This window comes from Trachurus japonicus, chromosome 6 (genome assembly GCF_045865225.1).
Source record: "Trachurus japonicus isolate A0001 chromosome 6, Traja_1.0".
Taxonomy (NCBI): Eukaryota; Metazoa; Chordata; class Actinopteri; order Carangiformes; family Carangidae; genus Trachurus; species Trachurus japonicus.
In genome coordinates, this window is record NC_140912.1 from 18701686 (window position 1) to 18722060 (window position 20375).

Here is a 20375-nt window from a genome sequence, read left to right on the forward strand (position 1 = left end):
CGAGCCAGCCAGGAGTCGAACCTAGAATCTTCTGATCCGTAGTCAGACGCGTTATCCATTGCGCCACTGGCCCGAGTTGCAATATCATAGGTCACGTGTCCTATTAAAGGTTAGATACACAACTTTCGTTAACCCTAACCCTAACTCTAACCCTAACCCTAATTTACAGTGCGTGTTATTGTTTGAGTAAGATACAGCCATATGTTGTGTAAGCAAACTAATCCACGGGTATTTTTAAGCGCTGAGCGAAAGTCTTTGGCGAATGTAGACAAACGATAGACGAGCACACTGTTAAAAGAGTCGTGCGGAAAAATTAGATAACCTGGCAACCCAGCCTTGGCTTGTGAATGGCTCGGTAAAAGCACTTAACCGTTTGTTACGTAAACTTAATCTACTTCAAAATGACTTCATGCTATACAATACCATACGTTTTATCACTATATGTATCCAGTCTATTCAATTTTATTGTATGTATTACAATGCAACACAAAACAGACATTATCAAATGCTGTGATTGTGGGACACTTTGAGTCGAATGTGGCAACCGCGAAACAAAACAGGAAGTGTCTACTGGCGGGAAATTTGTGAAATGTTATGAAAGCTTTACCAACGAGTCATTATGTTTGCCTAGACCTTTTTACGGACTACGTTTCTAAATTAACTTGTATTGGTCGATTATAAAACAGCGAGAAAACAAAGGTAAATATCTCACTCGTGCACTCCGCCGGTCAAGCTAATGTTATAACAACAAAACGGAGGATTTCTTTCTGCTTTTACCAGTTAGCCTACGTTAAGTTACTAGTGTCCGTTTGCAGGTCCACCATGAAGTCAGAAATGGATAAGATCCTCTCACTGTCAGGAGGAGACAGTACCGCCGAACTTCAGAAGTACCTATCCACTCTAAAAAATGACCAGGTAGTTATTTCTAATGACCATGTTTATCAAAAATGTCTTTTAAAACACTGACACTGTCTGAAAACCCCGTCGGACAGAAATACTGACCTCTTCACTATCTGCTTCCTAGCTGACCACTGTGATCACCAACAGCGCACTGAAGGGGAAGATGGTCGGTGCCACGATTAAAGGCATATTTGAAGGTACATCTGCATTTTAATGTTTACACTGTCAGTATGTGTGAATAGTATATGTATAGTATATGTGAAAAGTTCGACACCAACACAGCTGTTTGACGCATTGCTACATCTTTTTCAGGAGTAGAGAAGAGAAGTTAATATAAACTGTATTACGTTTTATAACGCTTCATTCCGTAACCTACATAACCACCTCGCACCAGAGGCACGAGATCGATTCCAGCCAGGGGCCAGGGTCATTTACTGCCGGTCATCCTTTCCTCCCCTGCCTCCTGTCACTGACTGGATAAAAACAAAAAATCAGTCTCTCACCACAAAGTGTGTTTTGATGTTTAGGTTCTCCTCTCAGCTCCACTGAAGGATCAAACCGCAGACTTCTTGTTTATGAACACTGCATCCCCCTCTGTGAGTCCGGCAACCTTCAGACTGAGGTGGTGTCTGATATTATTGGACTGCTAATGCTTGAGGTAAAAAACAAAACAAAAACAAAACAAAAAACAGCTTGATTAGATACTTTTCTAGACTATCAATTTACAATATTGGTAAGAAAATAAGGTTCCTGTCTCTGCCAGGGCTGTGCTTTGTGAGGGCAATCAAATAACCCATAAATACTAAATGCAGTTTTAAGCTTCTAAAGCTGTTTGGGTACAAGGATACAATATACATGGATTGATTCAATACATTAGCATAATGTAAAATGCTGTTACAAATGTAGAAATCATCACAGCCCAAATTAATAAAACAGCACTTGCTAGATTTTTAGTCTTTGTCCTCCTCATTAGTTTTAAGCAGTCCATTGCCTTGTGTTCATACTGTAAACCACAAACTTAACTGCAATAGTTAATCTGTCTAATTCCAGTTTGCCTTTTACTTGTTATACACAGACCCATACATTATCTGGACCCTCTCTTGCGCAACTGGCGTCACTTTTTGTTGATGCCATTAAGATGGGAAAATTGGGCAATGGGAAATCACTGGAGCTGTTTCCTACTGTGCTCACTGCCCTTGCAGCCTGTGAAGCCTTGTCCTATGGCAAAGGTAAGTGCAAATTGCCAGTGACAGTAACCTTGTTATTCAGTATATACAAATATATATTGGCAAGTGGTCTACAACATTTGAAATTTTAAAAGACAATTAACCGCTGTCTTGTGGTTACTTGTAACTGAACTTTAGGAGAGCTCAGTGGTGAGGAATACAAGAAGCAGCTGATCAACAGCCTCTGCTCCAGCAGGTGAGGGCACACAGATTTTAAACTGCATGTACAGTATATGTGTAAGGGAGATGTTGACAGTGTTTTGTCAGTTATATCTCGTAATTGTTACGTTGAAATCATCATTATTGATTTACTCATTTCTCCATGCAGATGGGACCCACAGTGTGTTATTCACCTGACGACCATGTTCAGGTAATGCCACTGAATGTTCATTGTAGTTCCCTTGTCTTTTATTATGTTTCATGATATCATAGTGTTACATAAGATATTATTTGTTTCTTTTGCCACCACTCAGGGTGCTCCATGCCATTTGTTGTTTCTGCCCCGTTGTAGGGATGTGCCCCTGTCAACAGAGGAGCTGCAGTTCCTCATAGAGAAAGTACTGCGGATGTTTGCCAAACTAGATCTGCAGGAGATCCCACCGCTGGTTTACCAACTGCTGCTTCTGACTGCAAAGGTGTGTGTGTGCGTGTGTGTGCATGTAACGACATGTTAATTTTGTGTCAGCAGCTGAATTATGTTGTCTATCTTGTTTTCAATATGTAAATGTCTGCCCTGTGCTGTCTGATAGGGTTGTAAGAAACAGGTCCTGGATGGAATCATTGGATATTTTAAAGAGCAAGATGTTCGTCAGGAAGAAGAGCAGAAACATGGAGAGTGAGTGACTTGTAACGCAACAAGTGACAAATGTATTCTGAATCTTAATGCCTGCTTTCCATTTATTATTGTGTTTCTCTATTTGTTCATTAGGAGCCTGGATCTCGAGGTCCAGTCCATCCCGCAGGACCAGCTGAGGCACGTGGAGGGCACTGTCATCCTCCACATAGTCTTTGCTATACGACTCGACCATGAACTTGGTAGAGAATTCCTCAAAGGCTTCAAGGTTATCTATACCTTATTTGTCTAAAATCATTTTAATTGAGGAAAATGATTAAATAAATATGTACTGTGGCATATGCTATAATTCAAACCTCTTCCTCTAGACGTCATATGGCGACATGTGTCCTTTCAGCGTTGCTCTGTTGCTCTCAGTGGCCCGTATTCAGCGCTATGAAGAGCAGGTGAGGAATTGAAATAATTTCTAATATTTTTTCCTATCTTAATTGGACTCTTACTGCCTTTTTTTCCCCCGTTAAGTCATTTTTCTTTCTACTTACATTGGTCTGGGTAGGTATTTGACATTTTGAAGGCGGCAATCATCAAGAGCTTCAAGGATGAGCAGCTGCAGCAGGGGTCAAAGTTCCTCCAGGACCTCCTGCCTGGACACTGCAGTGTGGCCCAGATGATACTGGACACAGTCAAGAACAGGTCAGAGCAACAAGCTACATTAAACTAGTCATGAGCTTGTGCTGAGATAAAATAATAGTCACGATAAGAAAATCTGATTTTTCCTCAATAAAAGCACAGGTCTCATAATAAAATAAACAATTTTGTTTTCAATGTTTTTTCATACGTGTACTACCTTTCCACTGGTGCAGTGTGTTTGGGTGGGATCATGTGACCCAGGGCCTGGTGCAGTTGGGCTTCTTCCTAATGGACACATTTGGACCCAAGCCAGGACCATTTGGCAAGACTACAGAGGGGTCTTCTGGTGTAGCCAGGACCCCGACTCAGCTGGCGTGTAAGCTGGGAGGTCAGGTGCTCCTCCAGGGGTTTAAGGTAACGTTTGGTTTTTATTCTATGGAATCATCTCAATGTAAACGATTGATATCCATTTGAGTGTTTGTGTTGTTCTGCGGCAGATGCACGAGCCTCTCAGAGGTGAGATCCTGGAACAGGTCTTGAATCGACTGGTCACAAAGACAGCTTCCCCTGTCAATCATTACTTGGGTAATATAACCTCCAGATATCAGATGTACACCAGTGTCTAATCTAGTAGGAGATTAGATGTTAACTACATGTTTTTATTTCTATATCATCATCAGAGCTTTTCTCTGACATCGTGGTCTCTGCTCCCATGATGCTCCTGGAGTCGTCCTCAAAGGTCACAGAGACATTTGACCACCTGTCATACTTGCCCTTATCCACTGTTCAGGGTCTACTAAAAGCTGTACAGGTACATAAAACACACACAAATACAAATACATCACAGAAGTTTCTGTTTTCTCACTGAATCATTTTTCTCCTTTGTTGCAGCCCCTGCTCAAAGTCAGTATGTCACTGAAAGACGCTTTGATTCTAGTTCTCCGCAAGGCCATGTTTTCCAGGTGTGTTCTCCTGTGGTCCTCATCAGTTGAGGAGATCATAAATCAATCATGCTTTGAACACAAGTGTGATGGCAATAAGAAAAAGATGCAGTTTAACATCTGAAATAAGAATTTCTACTCTTCTCCCCCCTCTCCCAGCCAACTGGATGGCAGGAAGTCCGCGGTGTCTGGCTTCTTGTTGCTGCTGAAGAACTTCAAAGTGTTGGGTAGTTTAGCATCAAGCCAGTGTAGCCAAACAGTCTCCTCCAGCCAGGTACAGTTATGATATGTATTTATGGCCATTACCTGTCTGCCTGTGCAATAAGGGTGCTGGGGGGGAAATATGTGCAATTTTAAACATGATCTATCAAATGGTAACTGTCTGTCCAAACCCCTGAATAGGTTCAAGTGGACGTTCATTCTCGTTACAACTCTGCAGCCAATGAAGCGTTTTGTCTGGAGATCCTCAGCAGCCTGCGTCGCTGTCTGAGTCAGCAGGCTGATGTGCGCCTTATGCTTTATGAGGTTAGAGATTGCTTTTACACTAAATGTATTAGTTTTCTTATTCTAATTTTGCCACATTACTATCACTAATAGCCTTAATTAGCAAAGGAGCAAATTATGTGAAAGGGAAACTTGTCGCCTTTTTCAGGGGTTCTATGATGTTCTCCGTCGCAACTCGCAGCTGGCGAGCTCCATCATACAGACCCTTTTCTCACAGGTAGGTGGCTCAAATAAATGCAAACTCTTAAGTGTTACTGTGTTCTTGTTGTGTTACACGTGTGGGAGCTGTAAGTGATGTCTGTGTGTCCTCAGCTGAAGCGGTACTATGAGCCTGAGCAAGACCTCCTGCCCCCGGTGAAGATGGAGCCGTGCATCACAGCTCACGGAGACCAAGTCTTCCTCCAGGAGCCACTGGTACTCCGCCTGCACTGCAGCACGGGTGCGACTTTTCTGCTCCTGCTGTGTCGACGATGTCCGCTATAAATAGTGTCTGTTCCGTCTCAGGCCCATCTGGTGAGCTGCACTGTACATTGCCTGCTGTGGCTGCAGGACATGCGGCGATCAGCCAACCGTGGTATCAGTGACAGCGACGATGAGGAGGAGGAGGAGGAAGAGGAGGAGGGATACCAGTCTGAACTCCAGACAATCCTAGAGAGTATGACAAGACGCATGATCAAGTGTGAAATGGAGGACTTTGAACTGGTATGCATGTTAAAAACAAATCTGTCTTTAACTCTGTTGGAGCTGGATTTTTATTTTCCATATCAGCATTAATAACATTTCACTAGTCTTGCTAATTATGTGTTGTAGTGACTAGTGTAGCAGTAAGAGGAGAAGCACTAATGCCCCTTTCATAGTGATTAGTCTATAAAATTAAATCTGGCAGGAAAGTCTGGAAAATAAACATCTGTGCTCTGTTATTGTGTAAACTGTGTGTGTTGATCAGGACAAGTCAGCAGAGTTCTCCATGGGATCTAGTGTTGGGGTGAAGAACAACATCTATGCAGTGCTGGTGATGGGAGTGTATGAGGTTCTAATGGAGTACAACTTTATCAAAGCCAACTACAGGTAACAACCTACCACTGTATCTAGTATGGATAGTATGAAGCATAAATGTTATTACAATGCATTTTAAAATCCTGCTGTTGCCTGTGTGTGTTGCAGTAAAAGCCGCTTTGAGGAGTTCATGCAGCTGTTTAACCACTACCACAAGCTGTCTGAGGTTCTGAGGGAGAAATCTGGAAAAGGTCGAGGTCCCTCACATAAGACCCCCCGCAGTTTACTCTCACTGGGCTTCATATCAACTGTCCTCACTGTGCTCTTCAGGTAAATGCTCTCTAATGCGGTAAGATTACTGTATGGAAGAGCTAAAAATAGAAATACACTGTAATATAGACTCAGGACACCTGGTGGAGCGTGTTCTATGTAAAACATAAAAATATTTCTTAAAAGAATAAGTAGAATTTTTGCCAAAATGGAAGAATTTTTTTTTTTTTTCTGCAGAGACAATACTCAGAGCAAAGAAGAGGCTCTCTCTGTGCTGCGCTCAAGTGGAGAATTTGTGCGCTATGCCTTAAGTGTAGCTTTACAGAAGATCCAGCAGCTGGAGGACACTGGACACACAGACGGCCCAGACGGACAGAACACAGACAGGACTTTCCGCTTCCTCTGTGACATGACGAGGTTGGACCAATGGCCTAAATAACAGCATTAGGTTGAACTGTCTCCAATGAGTGGTCCATGATTTGTGTAACTGTCCTTCCAGCGTGATGATGTGGCGCTACACTAACATCCCCAGCGTGGTGGAGGAGGCAGGGAAGAAGGAGAAGGGCTCCAGCCTGTCTCTGTTGTGTCTGGAAGGTCTGCTCAGGATCTTCACAACCTGCCAGCAGCGCTATCCAGACAAGATGGCCCAGCTCCTCTCTAACATGGGTTCGATACACACAAACTTCAGACCGTAAAAGTAGGGAGTTTTAGATCTTGTACCAATACTGTGCAGAAGTTCATCACGTTTTGTTTTTGTGTTTCTTGCAGATATTGCAGAGGATGATCCAGAGCCAGATGATGGCGATGCTACAGAGATGAATTTCTTTTACATCCGGCAATTTCAGGTGCATTTGTGCTGTGGCTTTTATGAATGCAGTTGCTTTTTAAAGCATTTTTAGGTTAAGATCGCAATATTTGTTAGCTTTGTATTTTTCTGTATTGACATTCTTTCACACTGCTGTGTTTTTAAATGTCATAAATGGTGGATAATTCAAATTGCACTCTGGGCATAACCACTAAAAATCCAATAATGTTTTTCTGCCAACAGAGGGCGCTGTTCACTCAGTTAAGTGGAGGAGAGGAGGAATTTAACAGCAAAGAGGCTCAGCTGCTGGTCAGCATCTTGAGTGTGCTCTCTCGCCAGCTGAAGGCGTCCTCCAAACAGGTTGGTGTAATCATCATAAATGCACTTCACAGGAAAACTTCAGTCGTACCTGTTCCCTTAACACACGTCTAAATCTACAGTTTGTTCAGATGATCACATGGACTGTGAAAATCTGCAAGGAGACCAGTTTTGGTGAGTTAACAGTTTCCTTGAAGTTGGTATCAATTTCAGGCACAGTGAGGGTTTTTTTAAAGAAGGGATTTATTTCTCCTTCTTTTAGAGGATCCTGCTTTTTCCAAGGTGCTGCTCTCACTTCTCTTCAACCTACATGTTCTCCATAAGAGTCCTGTAAGTCTGTTGCTGGAGCTCTGCCAAGACATCCACAGCCAGTTGGGGGATATCGATCAGGTACACACACTTACAGAACGGCATCAGCACAAACCAGCAAAGTATTAATGTTTACGATGCACAGCTAAAAGCAGGATCATCCTGGTACCTAGGTTGAGAAATTCACCATTCATAGTCCATATCCAGCCTTTTTTTTCACAGCAATAGAGGATAATGGTTGCTGGTTACTAACTGTTAAAATATTTATTCTAACACACAAAAAGTGCAATATTTGAGAATTTCCTCAAAGTGAATCCTACTTTTCAACTGTGATGACAATAAACTGATGAGTTACTTTGTGACTGAAGTGATTTTTGTGTTACTTTCTCTATGATCAGGATGTGGAGGTGGAGGCACAGTCTCATTTTGCCATCGTCAACACGAAGACTGCAACCACCACAGCAGTGAGTGTTTGTTTTCTAACTCGAGGCTTTTGATTTGTTGTGACACAGATATCCCAGCGTCGTATCGTGTAGCATGCTCACGGCCTTTATCATCATTTAAATCTGTTTCCCCAGCTGCTGGTCCTGTCTCAGGTTGACAGAGTGCTTGATGAAGTGGACTGGCTGATTGCCAGAAGGAAAAGCCACACGGCCTCTGATAAATCTGGCTCGGGTAAGAAGCCTTTTACTGTGGCGCTCACTTTGGATTAATGGCGTGAGTTTGAGAGGGGATGAGGAGAGCATTTGTCTCTGTCAGTGGACGGTACTAAGATCTGTGATGTTGTGTAGGCGACGCCACCCAGACGGGAAGAGAGCAGGATCCAATAGAGAAAGCTGTGGCGCTGCAGCTCGGGACTCTTTTAACAGCTTTGAATGAGCTGGTCCAGACGGCCCTGCCTTCTGGCAACGGCACCATTACTCTGCTCAGAGTACTGCGTCGCACATACACCATCCTCACCACTCTGGTCAAATATGTGCGTATTTGTCCACTTTTTGGTGTCTGTGAGGATTCATGCAGTTGAACCAACATTCATATTATCTCCATGTTTTGTTTCAGTATATCCAGGTGTGTGCGACCCAACACAGCACGCTGCCAACACGCTTTGAGAAGCTGGTGAGTCTGAGGTATTGTTTCATGGTTTCAATCTAAAAGTGTCTGACATCATCCCGATCTAACGCTTCCTATGCCATCTGTTTAGGTCAAACTGTCTGGATCACACCTGACCACACAGTGCTACTCTTATATCACATACGCACAGGTACAGCTTTGTACAGACACCCATGATGATCTGATTAGTTTTTGTTTTTTTTTTGTTTGGGTCAATGTGACTTTTTCTTTTTTAACTCGATCTTTAACAACTTTGTTTTCTCTCAGTGTGGAGAATTCAGTGGTGGAGGTGCAGATGACAAGAAGAAAAAGAAAAGGGTTGAAGTGAACGCTGCTGCTTCTGTAAGGACTCACAATCTCCTATCATTGTTAACTGAAATGGTTGTGATTTATTGTGTCACTGGCACTTAATATAAAATAAAAACATTCACTTGCTAGGCAAAACTTCTACGAGAGACAAAGACCATCCCTGACTTGATCTTCTGCATTGAACAGTATGAGAAATACCTCATCACACTCTCAAAGAAGTCAAAGGTACGTGTGCTGAATTCACCGAGATCTATGACACAGTCGTATTCTCATAATACATGAGGAGACTTTCAAAAAAAAAAAAGAGCAAAGTACAGTTTTCTCCCTGAACAATCAGGTCATTGAACAGTGTTTCACTACTCTACATCTCCTCCAGGTAAATCTGATGCAGTACATGAAGCTGAGCACTTCAAGAGATTTCCGCATCAATGCTGCTACTCTGGACGCAGCGCTGCAGGAGCAGGACGAGGAGGAGGAGGTGGTGGAGGCAAGTTACCGGCAGTGCCACAGCTCAACTCTGCTGTTTCATTACATCAGTCAATGAAGCTGACACGGACGATCACTGAAATGTTTTTCCCCACATGAGATGTTCTGCAAAATGTCTCATATAACACTCCACAGTGGCACCGGGCTTCTTCTGAGTGAGATTTCTGAGTGTCTGTTTCTTCCTCTATTCCTTCCAGGCCACAGAGCCACAGGACGCGGAGGAAACGCAAGAACCCAAACAGAAAAAGCGGAAGAAGCGAGCTGCTGATGCTTAGGAGCTCCTGCGTTTGACAAACACATCTTCAAATTCCTCAGCAATCTGGGTCACAGCAGCTAGGTGTCCATTAACAGCTGTCCTCCTCATTTGTTCAGGGAGCCTTTAGTGATGTTGATGATTTCATAGATGTCCAGGGCTTCACCTGTAGAAAGTTTGCACACATTGTTTAACAGTTTGGTTGTGTTCTTCCCTTCTTTAACTTTATTCAAAAGAAATATGTAATTTGTATATATTTCACTTCATTATTGGAAGATTTGACTTCCAGCCTTTATATTGTCAGGGTGAATGCTGTAACTACATCATGCTTGAGATAGTTTTAGCTTGTCTATCTCTGGCTAGAGTAACAGAAGACTCCCATACACATACAGTAAATGCATCCTAAAGAGATTTTCAGGCTAGAGTTGTAAAAGTGCTGTTTTGTTTTAAAATAAATATTATTTTCTTTCTTACTCTCTTTTAGAGTCTTTTTGTTGACTTGTATTCTATCAGGGGTAAAAATGTTGATGGTTCGCTGCACACGTTTGAAAAGAATCCCCTCAAATTAGTAACTACATTGGGCATAATGTCCCATGTGGTGTATGATGCAGTACATATAAACTGAGAGATTGTTCACAATGTAATATGACTGTTTGGCTTTATGCAATGTGATTTTGATTTTGGACTAAGACATGCTTGATAACTTTTTTTTTAAAAATTCTTAATATCAACAGGACTTTGAAGATCTTTTATTTGTCCTCCCTTCACGTTCTCACGTCCTCCCTTGGAATATTTGTTCAGCACAAAATGCCTCATACAAGAGAAAAAAAAGAAGATAAAGTCTGATGTTGTGCAGAACTCACCAGGCGGTAGGCCGTATCTCCGCTCCAGGCCTGTGGGGTTAGAGGGGGTCATGCAGTCCATGTTGACCTCCTTCCTCAGACACTGGTCAATGTCCACTGCACTGAAGAAAGCTACTGACTGGGGAAGGTCCTGCATGCCTAACGCATGGGCGAATGCACTCCTGTCAAGACAAAAGCACTGAATGGGTGAGAAACTTGACACCAAGTCTATTACTCGTTCTTTTTTTTTAAAGTATATTTTTTGGCGTTTTTGCCTTTATTTGATAGCACAGTGAGATAGACAGGAAAGGGGGAGGCAGAGAGAGGGGGAATGATATGCAGGAAAGGTCTGCCCGACACAGGATTCTAACCGGGGACGCCTGCGTTGAGGACTGTAGCCTCTAAATGGGGCGGCCGCCTTAACCACTGCGCCACGAACCGCCCCCTATTACTCATTCTACAGTGGATATTTTGAGAAGGAAGAATAACGTTTAAGATCTGAGCAGACCTGGTGAGCAGGTTTGTGATCTGAAGTGCCAGCGCTGCTCGGTAACGGTCTTCGCTGCGGACCAGATACCGCACTTCGTCGTGGATGCTGATGCAGAAGCGGCCATCAATCTGGTTCTCCTCAAGGAGCCATTTCATGGCCACCAGCATCAGGTGTAGGTAGTCCACTGCTGAGCTCTGGACCACCCAGTTCACTCTGCTGGTGATAAACTGACAGAGACATGGTCATGATCATCTAGAGGGTTTGGGATTATTATGTGATGATAATTTGCACACAAGGTGACAACACAAGTCTGAATAAAATCACGTTGATTAGTTTAATGTTTACAGTTGGTCTCTCACCTCATCCTGAACTGCCTTGGGCTCCAGTGCTCTGCTGATCCTGCAGCCTAAGACTGGAGTGGCTGGCTCGGCTGAATGAGCGATACTCTCCAGCTTATTGAACATGTCTGATTCAGTACCTCCGGCCCACAGACGTTTACCGACAATATCCCACCTCTTCCGCCGGGAGCTGAGAGGTATGAGGAACAGAGAGAATTGGGAGGATGTAGGCAAATATTTTGAAGTTTCTGACAAGTTGTTGAATTTATGTAATGTTTTGTTTGTGCCCTGACCTTTTTGAGGCCAGTTTAGAGATCCTCCGCAACTCCTGCAGGGAGATACTTCCATCTTCCTCCCTCTCTACCTCTATGCCCAGTTCGTCGACCAGCCACTCACCGTCCTCTGACAGATCATATCTGATAAAAAAACAAAAACATGCATTACTTCAGCTCAACTTTGTCAGATTTACACAAACCTAAACTGTTCAAGCTGTTCTGTGTACCTGCGGATGCCCTTTGTTATGGCATACATCTGCCTGGCTTTACTGGCAGCCTCTGTCTGACTGAGACGGTGGTTGAACTGCATCAGCAGCCTCTCTGCAAACGGCTGTCCCGCACCATAGATCCGTCCGTAGTTGAACACCTTTGCGTGTTCTCTGCTGATACCCACAGTGTCAGCAGTGCGGCTGTGCAGGTCGGTGCCCTGACTCTTCTTTCCCTGAAGCGTCATCCAGCCAAATGCTGTGGAGCCTGAGATGTTAGAAGACAGATGAGAGCAATATATAGCTTTCCACACCTTTAATAATACAGTTTTATAAGAACATAATAGGATTTGAAAGGGACAAATCTCACCATGCATGCCAGCAAAGTGAGCCTCTCCAAGCACAGCAGCAATCCACAACTCCTGCGAGTCGACATCTGCTCCGACCAGGTGGTACCCAGGTGGTACCTGCACCATGGCCTTCAGCTCACTGCCCACCCGGTCCCGCTGTGGACACAAAACACAGTCCATACAAACAAAACTCCTGTGGAGACTGTAATGTGATGTGCAGTTTTTTTGTGTGTGTCAACTCTGCTTCCTACCCGTGCATTACTGGCCGTCAGCCATGTTGGCTCCACAGCCCTACGAGTTACCGTTCCAGCGGTGACGACCTGAGGTAATATAGCACCGTACTGGCCCTCCTCGTCAAAATCTTTGTGCCTTTGGGAGGCAAGAAGGTTGTTATATGATGTACAAAAACAGCTTTCCCCCACTACAGAGGGGATTAAAAAAAAAAACAGGATACTAATGGATATACCAGACGAACCTGATGACACTACGCGGAAGCTCTCCCTTTCGCAGCCGCAGCACCATCTGAGAGCTACAGAGGGCACACGATTAATTCATCTATTTGCCATCTTTATATTTAATAAAGATGACCCATCCCCCAAAAAGATGAATAACTCTGCGCACAAACTGACGAGTGGTACCTTATACGTTTATGAGCGTTCCTCCAGAAGGACATCATCTTGTTGATCTCCAGTGCTCGTGTAGCATTGGTGCCGTCCCTTCCTGCCCTCAGAGTACCGTCCTCCATCTTGCTCAGAAAGTCTTTGGAGAAAGGACTGCCTACATTGTTGTCATTACCATCCTGTAACACAAACAACATTTAGGGATATGATGAAAGTAGCCCATCGAGTGACATTGTGTCAAGCCTAGTTATGCGATCTAACAGCTGAAACCTTACCTTGTGAGGCAATTTGAAAAACCAGCACCCTGGGATATCTACATCGTTGTAGGGTCCATTTCCCTGGTGGTAATGGCACTGGCTCTTCTCTGGGACATTATTTGGATCTCGGGACTGCTGCTGCAACAAAATACAAAGTACAGTATATCATACATTGAATCACAGTAAGCATGTTGAATTAACAAACGGCAGGTTAGAGACTATATCAATAAGGATATATACAGTAAGGAGTTGCTGTAAAGAAATACAGGGCTATTTGAAGTGTTTATGATACAGACACAAAGGCATAAAGCATCTGCATATAACAAAGTCCAAATCACCCACCGTGCTTTTCATCCTATGTCCACTTTTCATCACTTCATTTTCCTCAGTCAAACTTTCCAGGCGACTTAACTCCTCCACCTAGGGATGAGGTTAAGACACACCACTCTTGTCATGATCATTCCTGAGTCTGAGGTCCAGGCAAAGCAAATTTCTGAGGTTCTGAGGTTTTTTCTCATGTAGCCATAAACTTAAACAATGGAAGAAGCAAAAATTGATGGATTTGCCCCATGTAAGGTCATGCTGCAAGTTTTCATAGTCTGTAACAGTTAATGAGCATATGCACCTTTGCCCACACTGCGTTGTCCATCAACATGAGGTCATCTGAAGGGCTGGAGTCTAGATACTCAGGACTGTCTTTGCTGTTCTGTTCACAATACTCTCTGTAAACTCTCTCAATAGCTCTGTGGGACACAAGAAGGCCAAGTCATTCACATTAAAGCTATAGTTATGAGACTATCCTGGTTATTTCATGTCAGTGCATCAACTACCTATGTGGGCACACCGGCCCCGCATTTTCCTCTTCAGACTGTAGGTTATCCCTGCACCCGGGTACCAGGTAGCCCCAGCCATGTTTCTCTGTGTAATGCAGGGGGAAACCATCCCAGGTCAGACCCATCAGCTTCGGTGTCAGTCTCATCTGTAGGCTTATCAGACTGGCTCCAGGTAACCAGCTTTCCTCCTCAGACATCTTCTCACACAGCTTACGGTACCACCTGACAACACAGAAAAGGGGGAAAAGGGTCAACTTAACCGGTCTTGATTGAAAATAAAATTGAAATAGGAAGATACTGTAATCAACAATGGATGACTCTGTGTAGTCTTACGCCGGATGTCCTGGTAGATGTTGCCTTCGTTTAGGAAGTCGAGTAACTGTTTCCTTTAGCTTCTCCACAGCCAACCTGCTCCGGCAGGGGCCTTCCATCTCCTCCTCAGATGGTGGGCTTTGATCTAATCATAGTAAATCAACTTTATTACCTCAACTCATCTGTTATTTTTCCACACCTTTTGGCATAGTTGTCAATGTGGTCGTGTACCTGAGACTTTACCTTCGTCCCAGTCCGGAAGAGGAGTAGCGACTTGTGTTTCAGCTGCTTTTTTCAGTTGTTTTTTCTTACTGGCTGCTACTTTCTTCTGCTTGAATTCCTGCACATCCCACTCCAGGTCCCAAAGCCACGGGTCTTCTTTGTATCTGAAATAAAAGTATCAAATATTACAGCTTATGCAAAAAATATACCATCCTTTATGACTTGTTAGACATTTATGACCAAACCACACTCAGAAACATGATGTTTAATAGGTGCTCTTTTCACCTCTCATCCTGCAGCAGCTGACAGGCATCGTCTGCTAGAGTCATCAAAGACTTCTTCATCTCCCTCTGGAGCTCTTCATAAACATCCTGAGAATCTTCCAGGTACCGATCCCAGTTTTGATTGACGGGAAGGTAGCTCACACCCATCTCCAGCATCCCAGCAAGTGTCACTGGATGGGGACACCTGATAAAAGACAGTCAATATGAGAAGCATTGCAAACAAATTCATCATTAAGTGTGTGAATAATGATTACTGCTTTGTCAAACAATGGGAAACCTGTGGGTTGTGAGCTACTGACCTCTCCATAAAGAGAGGCAACTGCTCTGTGAAAACTTCATGTGTAGCCTTTACGTCCATGGCGCAGTACTGCATTAACTCCTGTAGAGGTCAGCAAAGGCTAAATTATTTTCCAACCTATACTTCATGATGAATGCGAGTCATTTACGGGGCCTTTAATATACATACATCAGGCTTATGATTACTGACAGTCTGACACAGTTTGTCATGAACCTCTGACCTGGAAGTTGTTCCTGACATCCATCATGCTGCCCTTCACAAAGGTCTCTCTGGCCTCTTTCTTCAGGGGCGGCCCTCCCACATACAGCGCATGGACATCGGCAAGGTTATTAATGCTGCTGATGTTCACCCAGTCCCAGGAGCCGATCTGTACACCAAGACCCAAAATTAGCTTTCCTGAAACTGCAACACTACCAATCCTAATGCATTTTGTGGAAAAACTGTAGTGAGGGGGGGAAACAAAGACAAACCTTAGGGCTGTCCCTTTTCTGACCGGCTTTCTTAATGTGTTCCTTGACCTCCTGAAGACCCCTCCTCTTGCCCAGCTTACTGGCCATCCACAGTGTGCGCTGGAACCCAGTCAGACCCGAGATGGCCATGTGAAGACTCATGGTGTCCATGAAGCGTGACTTTGAACCCTTTAGGAGAGAAAACATATTTTATTTCAAAAATCCAACAAAAAAGAAAACGATGGAAGTGATGGAAAGATGTGTTGAAAGGATGAAAAACACCCACTTTCAGTAAGTATTGCTCTTTGATGTATGATCGGTCAAAACTGACATTATGGCCCACTATGAGTCTGTTCTTCCATTGGCCCTTAGGAGGGTAGGCAGAGTTTATTGGTGTTTCGAGTGGGATAAGGTCAGCAAGCGTCAGCTGCTTTGACCAGGAATAGCGCTCTTCAATCAGACGCTTACTGCACCAGGAATACCTGATAAGTGAGAGATACAAACACTGTATTAAAGACTGAACTTCAGCCCGTTTAAACAAAACGACACCATCCTTAACACAATACCACAATTAAGCCAATCAATCCTCTCACTAAATCATTTAACATAACTGGTATAATACTTCTTCCTCACCAGGTAGTGGGAGACACAGCGACAGCCAGCGTGGGACACTGTCCCTCCGTTATGCACACCTCCACATCAAACACCAGCGCAGACTCATCTGGGAAATCCACCTTCTCCTTCTCCCCATTGGACCCATAGCGTGTCCACCCGACCTCATAGCTCCATTCCTGAGGCATGGGAGGGAGCTCGGCCAGATGCAGCTTGTTTGCAGCATCAAGGTAGGGAAGACTTTGGTTCTCAGCCAAGACACGAAAGTGCTCATCAATATTTCCGCCAAACATCTGGGGAAGCTTCAGCTCAACATCAGGCAGCAGTGATGTTTCCTTCCCCCATAGCTGGTGTCTCTGCAAATGCCTAACGCTTCGCTCCACGTGTTCCTCTTTGTATTCTGGTTGCTGCTCTCGAAATATCTGCTTATGGAGGTTTTTTGAGAGCATCTGAATGTTGAGGGGATTCATGCGAGTTTCTGTGGAGTCCTCGCCCTGAAGGGACTGAGGCTTGGTGGAGTACATCGTGCGGAGACACATCCATTTTAGAGCGATGAGAGACCTCTGCCGAGGACAGTGCAATACATGCAGCATCACCTCATGGGAACTTCACAGTGGAGCTGGAAAACATTGATATAACATCAGTAACATAGTATATTTTAAATATCCTGGTCTCATCAAATGAAATATAATATTCTTTCTTTTGTAAATACAGGTTTAGCTGTTTAGTTAAATGAATGCCTTCGCTTGACTCCACTAATGTACAATACAGATGTTATTACACAAAAAGTTGTTACCCAACTAGTGACAACAGAAATGAGTATGACTGAGAAAGTGCTGGATCAAACATTAACTTAACCACCTTTAAAATAAACTCTTGGAGACACACTTTTCTACATTCACTGCCCTAATGAACGCACCACCACCTTGTTAATGTCTGTTTACCTTGATGTTTACATGCACCACGCATGCACATGGGGGCTGCTGCTGCTGCTAACTTGTATGCAACAAAACAAAAACATTAGCGCAAACATTAGCTGTTTAGCTGTCCGCTTGCTCGACGGTCGCCAAAAACAACTTAAAAGGCACCTCACCTGGTCTGTGCTATCAAATATAACGTTTCAAGCAATCAATGCAAATGTTTTAGATATCGCTCCGTTGATAAGGAGGCTGCTACTTGAGCATGTCAACCTCTACAGCCCAGTGGTAATGTTGATGTAGTAAGGAGCGGGTAGCGCCCCCAAGCGGCCCGGATGACCGCACCGGTGTAAGGTTGCAACTACAAGTTTCTGTGATGCCGCGGCGGGCAAACTACCGGTATATACTAAACAGAAACGCAATAATAACCCACACATTGAAAAAAAAGAAAAGTATGTCTAACGCAATATAAAAATATGATCTTCTTCCTTGTTAGGTACCTCGACGGCCGCGTGGCCTAATGGATAAGGCGTCTGACTTCGGATCAGAAGATTGCAGGTTCGAGTCCTGCCGCGGTCGCTCTTTTGATATCTCCCCCCTGATTTCTACCCTAGCGAAAGAAATCATCCTTGGCATAATCCCTGTCCAGCATCGACTTGCAACACGCTTTACGGCTATAGTTACCGTGTCTGCACATTTAGTGAATCATCCATCCCGTGGGTTATTTTTAAACCAGGGATGCTGCAGCTGCTGGTGTGGATGTGGATGTGGATGTGTAGCTAAACCGAGGCTGTGACAGAGGAGGAGACGGTGTCGGTCCCATTTCACTGCAACACCTGGCTCCAGCTCCTGTAGGCTACGGTATGGCATCACTCTCCCCTGGATGACACTTAACTTAGCTTAGCTTCGCTCATTCACAGTGATTATTATGACACAAATCGTATCGTTCTCATTACATCAAAATTTCTATTAGTGTTGTGTAAAATGCTGTGTAGTGATTTTTCCTGTTTCCGTCCTCGCATGTTGTTGGCAGACGATGGCGGATGACACGGAGGATGTGGAGCTGGACTTTGCTGCTGACGAGCAGGAGAGGGCGCGGAGAGGCGCAATAATAAGGTGCACTGCAGGAGATAGGCTAGTAATAGCTCACATCATATGTTATCATGTAGGCATTCATTTGTCTTGTGCTGAGTCCTTATTTTATCAATAAAAAAAAAAAATATGTCGATCAGATTTGAAGATTATTTATACCTTTTATTTAACTCTGAATAATTTCATTATTTGCTCTCAGTTCTTTATAAAATATGTTTTTAGTTGCATAGGCTACATCAAAATCAAAGTGTCTGTGTCTTTGTAGGTCCTGTGAATGGTACATGTTGTGCAACAAAGGTGTCTCTTATAAATGCCTTCATCCCAGGCATTTATAAATGCCTTTTTCATGATTTCTAATCTATGGTTTGATTGCAGACACCCCCTTGCCTCCTTTTTCCACCTGTTCTTCAGAGTGGTTGCCATCGTCGCCTATTTGCTCTGTGATTTGATCAGCAAGAACTTTGCCTCATGTTTTATCCTGATCATCACTCTGCTTGCTTTTGACTTTTGGTCTGTCAAGGTGAGAGGTCAACCACCACGTCAGCTGATAAATTCCCCTCTCTTATATACCTCGCCCCCTCTCTCACCCTCTTATTTGACTTGAATCACTTTAACTGCTGCTTTTCTGGTTTCTGCTACTCATGCCCCGTGTTGTTTCAGAACGTGACTGGCCGGCTGCTGGTCGGGCTGCGGTGGTGGAATCAGATTGACGACGATGGACGGAGCCTCTGGGTGTTTGAGGCCAAAAAAGTGAGACAGTGTTATTGTTGTATGACCTTTTGAATGAAAAAGAGCATTTATGGTGTGTTTAACATGTGGTACGGCGTGTGTGTGTGTGTGGTTGTGCATATACAGACCTCCCGGGGCAATAACACTGGGACAGAGGCAGAGGCGAGGATATTTTGGCTGGGTCTAATCATCTGCCCTCTCATTTGGACCTTCTTCTTCTTCACGTCTCTGTTCTCCCTGAAGATCAAATGGCTGGTGAGACACATGCTGCTTGTGTGCATGCTCTGCATATATATGCCATAATACTGTATGTGTCTCTAATGCATCTGCCTGTCTGTACCCCACAGTCTCTAGTGGTAGCCAGCATTTCCCTCCAAGCAGCCAACCTCTACGGCTACCTACGCTGCAAGGCGGTGGGACAAGATGGCCAGCCTCCAGACTCCCGCTCTTTTACGGGACAGCACCTCCTGCAGCGTGTGAGTGAATGACTGCAGCATTAACATATAGGCTACAGTTGTCCTATGCCACTGTTAATTAAACTTGGCTTCACTTTTCTTCTCCTTCTCCAGCCGGACATCATCTTTGGAATATTATGAAGATTACCTCCTCGACCTACAGCCATGATACTATGCGTGCGTGTGTATGTGTGTGATAAAAAGATACAGAAAGCTGCCTCATCTCTACAGTTTTCCCAAACTGCATCTACTTGAATGGCTGTGCCTTGTGTATGCCTTTGTTTTATGCTGCTGCCTGTTCACACGTTGCCCATGGATCAAGTCTGACTATTATTTCAATAAAAGATAAGTGCATTTTTTGTCCTTTGATGACTGAATTATTATTGTTGGTGGAATATCAGATACTTTATTTCTAGACATAAAAAGCATATTGTTTTTAAAACATTCATCTATCAATCTAGATTTAGGATTGTCTTTTGTCCGGCTTTCAGTAAGCATCTTTATGGCACACCTCTTTGTTGAAAGGCCTTTGTGTATGATCTAGAGGGGAAAATACAGATAAATCAGATTAAAGGAGACATGTTGTATTAGTACCTGTTAAAAAAAAAAAACTAACATCAGTGAAAGAAGAAAAGGAAGCTGCTCAAAAGCTAAAATGGCACTCCCCCTCTGTCTCCAGACTTAGTTGAAATTCTTCCACTGCACCTCTAAAATATTGTCAGAAGCAAATGCCGATGGCACCTCAGGATATAAACAAATGGCGATTAAAAGTTTGATGGAAATGTGAAAACTACTTGCTTGTTGTGGCGGGCAGATCCTCGTTGCTTCAATGGACCATAAGGAGAATAAATTAGCTGAAGAAACTGTAGAAAGGGAGTTGTGTTTGACTTGAAATGAAAGAAAGCATTCAGCCAGATTTATTGGAACATAACTTAAAATCCTTC

At 43.7% G+C, this 20375-nt stretch overlaps 3 protein-coding genes and 2 non-coding genes across 9 annotated transcripts; 3 read left to right on the plus strand and 2 right to left on the minus strand.

Annotated features, from left to right (window-relative positions):
* trnar-acg (transfer RNA arginine (anticodon ACG)) lies at positions 1-73 on the minus strand. The gene has a single exon. It is a non-coding gene; the product is annotated as a tRNA-Arg (tRNA).
* A 676-nt stretch (positions 74-749) lies between these two features.
* On the plus strand, positions 750-10323 carry fanci (FA complementation group I). Its single transcript, XM_085779588.1, has 37 exons — positions 750-915; positions 1025-1097; positions 1428-1558; positions 1976-2129; positions 2265-2322; positions 2455-2496; positions 2638-2761; positions 2876-2961; positions 3055-3187; positions 3288-3365; positions 3476-3612; positions 3783-3963; positions 4047-4134; positions 4230-4360; positions 4441-4511; positions 4650-4764; positions 4893-5015; positions 5143-5211; positions 5307-5408; positions 5499-5696; positions 5941-6062; positions 6159-6320; positions 6498-6677; positions 6760-6926; positions 7029-7105; positions 7309-7425; positions 7506-7557; positions 7646-7773; positions 8091-8156; positions 8271-8367; positions 8484-8668; positions 8752-8808; positions 8894-8953; positions 9070-9144; positions 9241-9336; positions 9488-9589; positions 9795-10323. The coding sequence occupies exons 1-37, from the start codon at positions 823-825 to the stop codon at positions 9870-9872; spliced, it is 4008 nt and encodes a 1335-aa protein (XP_085635714.1). The 5' UTR covers positions 750-822; the 3' UTR covers positions 9873-10323.
* On the minus strand, positions 9229-17438 carry polg (polymerase (DNA directed), gamma). Of its 5 annotated transcripts, none has more exons than XM_085779593.1 (23): positions 17332-17438; positions 16260-16857; positions 15913-16108; positions 15648-15815; positions 15398-15544; positions 15179-15258; positions 14881-15063; positions 14617-14759; positions 14395-14518; positions 14059-14283; positions 13854-13971; positions 13571-13648; positions 13247-13363; positions 12990-13150; positions 12827-12880; positions 12603-12720; positions 12372-12507; positions 12023-12269; positions 11814-11936; positions 11542-11710; positions 11201-11409; positions 10714-10874; positions 9229-10016 (listed from the first exon to the last, which is right to left on the minus strand). In XM_085779593.1, the coding sequence occupies exons 2-23, from the start codon at positions 16829-16831 to the stop codon at positions 9958-9960; spliced, it is 3588 nt and encodes a 1195-aa protein (XP_085635719.1). In that variant the 5' UTR covers positions 16832-16857; positions 17332-17438; the 3' UTR covers positions 9229-9957. The 5 variants fall into 5 exon arrangements, with proteins under 5 accessions (XP_085635719.1, XP_085635718.1, XP_085635717.1 ...); XM_085779592.1 differs by having other exon boundaries at positions 13247-13366; XM_085779591.1 differs by having other exon boundaries at positions 14605-14759.
* A 223-nt stretch (positions 17439-17661) lies between these two features.
* Positions 17662-17734, plus strand: trnar-ucg (transfer RNA arginine (anticodon UCG)). Its single transcript has one exon. It is a non-coding gene; the product is annotated as a tRNA-Arg (tRNA).
* A 422-nt stretch (positions 17735-18156) lies between these two features.
* LOC146986034 (Golgi apparatus membrane protein TVP23 homolog A-like) lies at positions 18157-19789 on the plus strand. Its single transcript, XM_085780601.1, has 6 exons — positions 18157-18271; positions 18623-18767; positions 18908-18997; positions 19103-19231; positions 19324-19452; positions 19546-19789. The coding sequence occupies exons 1-6, from the start codon at positions 18192-18194 to the stop codon at positions 19570-19572; spliced, it is 600 nt and encodes a 199-aa protein (XP_085636727.1). The 5' UTR covers positions 18157-18191; the 3' UTR covers positions 19573-19789.
* The last annotated feature ends 586 nt before the right edge of the window (positions 19790-20375 follow it).

Excerpts from the sequence above, each read along its gene's own strand:
- fanci (XM_085779588.1), top strand. The coding sequence starts at position 823 with ATGAAGTCAGAAATGGATAAGATCCTCTCACTGTCAGGAGGAGACAGT. Across the intron at positions 6,063-6,158 it reads TTTATCAAAGCCAACTACAG|TAAAAGCCGCTTTGAGGAGT; the intron begins GTAACAACCTAC and ends TGTGTGTTGCAG. Across the intron at positions 8,669-8,751 it reads TCACCACTCTGGTCAAATAT|TATATCCAGGTGTGTGCGAC; the intron begins GTGCGTATTTGT and ends GTTTTGTTTCAG.
- polg (XM_085779589.1), bottom strand. The coding sequence starts at position 16,831 with ATGCTGCATGTATTGCACTGTCCTCGGCAGAGGTCTCTCATCGCTCTA. Across the intron at positions 14,284-14,394 it reads CATCTACCAGGACATCCGGC|GTGGTACCGTAAGCTGTGTG; the intron begins GTAAGACTACAC and ends CTGTGTTGTCAG. Across the intron at positions 11,937-12,022 it reads ATAACAAAGGGCATCCGCAG|ATATGATCTGTCAGAGGACG; the intron begins GTACACAGAACA and ends TTTTTTTATCAG.
- LOC146986034 (XM_085780601.1), top strand. The coding sequence starts at position 18,192 with ATGGCGGATGACACGGAGGATGTGGAGCTGGACTTTGCTGCTGACGAG. Across the intron at positions 18,272-18,622 it reads CGGAGAGGCGCAATAATAAG|ACACCCCCTTGCCTCCTTTT; the intron begins GTGCACTGCAGG and ends GTTTGATTGCAG. Across the intron at positions 19,232-19,323 it reads CCCTGAAGATCAAATGGCTG|TCTCTAGTGGTAGCCAGCAT; the intron begins GTGAGACACATG and ends TGTACCCCACAG.